Source organism: Sinocyclocheilus grahami, unplaced genomic scaffold (genome assembly GCF_001515645.1).
Source record: "Sinocyclocheilus grahami isolate Dianchi unplaced genomic scaffold, SAMN03320097.WGS_v1.1 scaffold39383.1, whole genome shotgun sequence".
NCBI lineage: Eukaryota > Metazoa > Chordata > Actinopteri > Cypriniformes > Cyprinidae > Sinocyclocheilus > Sinocyclocheilus grahami.
In genome coordinates, this window is record NW_015523484.1 from 1 (window position 1) to 1286 (window position 1286).

Here is a 1286-nt window from a genome sequence, read left to right on the forward strand (position 1 = left end):
ATCATAAATCGAACTGTTTAATTGCTTCTAAATGCACAATTCAAGTTCTCATATCTTTCCTGTCACAGCTCTCCAGTGACTGTGCTGATCGTTTCACCTCTGACCCCTTGATCCCGGTCGCCCAGTCTGTGACTCCAATGGGCTCCGCGTTGAACAACTTGGTGGTGTCCTGTGCCTCTGCAGTGGGGGAACGTGTAGTGTCCACATACGAAGCTCTCTCTCTGAGAAAAGTGATTGGTTACTGGGTAAGTGTGTTTTCCAGTTTTTATACTGAATGTTTACATTACCTTTATTTGATGTTTTTGGCACTTTTATTGGGAAGAAACAGAAATTCTAATCTAGCTATGATGCATTTGACCAGATTTTTTATGCTCCAGGTTCCAGGAGAGCGAGTAGAGGAGAGACTGCGTCAGGAGGAGCCCATGCAGGGGAAGAAAAGCTCCAGCCTGGGGGACATCCGAGAGGAGGAGGCGGAGCTCAGTCGTCGCCTGTCCCTGCCTGGCTTGCTCTTTCAGGGTACACACGCTCTCCTTCTCTTACACCCAGTGTGCCGTCTCCGTAAGTCTGCATGAGCATGTTGATGAGCATCTTGTAAAGTTTTGCCTCTCTCATCCATCAGCTCATTGCAAGCTTGGTGTTTCTGTTGCAGAGGCTATGAATAACTAACAACTCCATTCCTTTTTGAGACAAATTTCATAAATATATAAAAAAAGGTCTGCTTTTTTTAATCATCTGAATGTAGAGAGCCTGTTCTGCCGTTTAGACGCATAAGAACCAGAGGAATGATTACTATGAATGTATTCTTTTATTTGCTGAATATGTGAAGTTTAATCATAATCCTGTGCAGTGTGTTAAGACTTAGTTCATTCAGTTCAAAGTAAAAACCCTGCAAATCGCTGCCTGGCCTATTTTAACTTGCAGTAATATGTTTGTCAATGGCATTGGTTGTATTACCATGGCTCTTCAAATTTCTGCTGATGGCACTTGTGGATAGGTTTCCCATATATTACTGTTGCCACGGTTACAGATATTGCAGCGTTTGAGGTGAAGGAGTCGGCATCCAACGCAAAAACTGAAGGTATTTTTATGTAGTTGCATTTGTAATAAGTTTTAAATTAGAAGTAGTTTCATGGGTGAATCTCACAGACACATGTCTAAATTTCGGCTCAAAGTCAAAAGAAAAAAATATTTTTTGCATTGTGATTATTTTCTTGACACTTAATCACATTTTGCTTACTGTAATGTATATGTGTGTGTATATATATATATATATATATATATATATA

General features: G+C 40.4%; 1 protein-coding gene across 1 annotated transcript; it reads left to right on the plus strand.

Annotated features, from left to right (window-relative positions):
* Positions 1–68: 68 nt before the first annotated feature.
* On the plus strand, positions 69–1092 carry LOC107580666 (alsin-like; the record flags this gene model as incomplete). The annotated part of the gene is made up of 3 exons (XM_016266338.1): positions 69–245; positions 378–516; positions 1028–1092. Coding segments are annotated over 3 exons (381 nt in total), but the record flags the coding sequence as incomplete, so codon positions are not given.
* Positions 1093–1286: the final 194 nt, after the last annotated feature.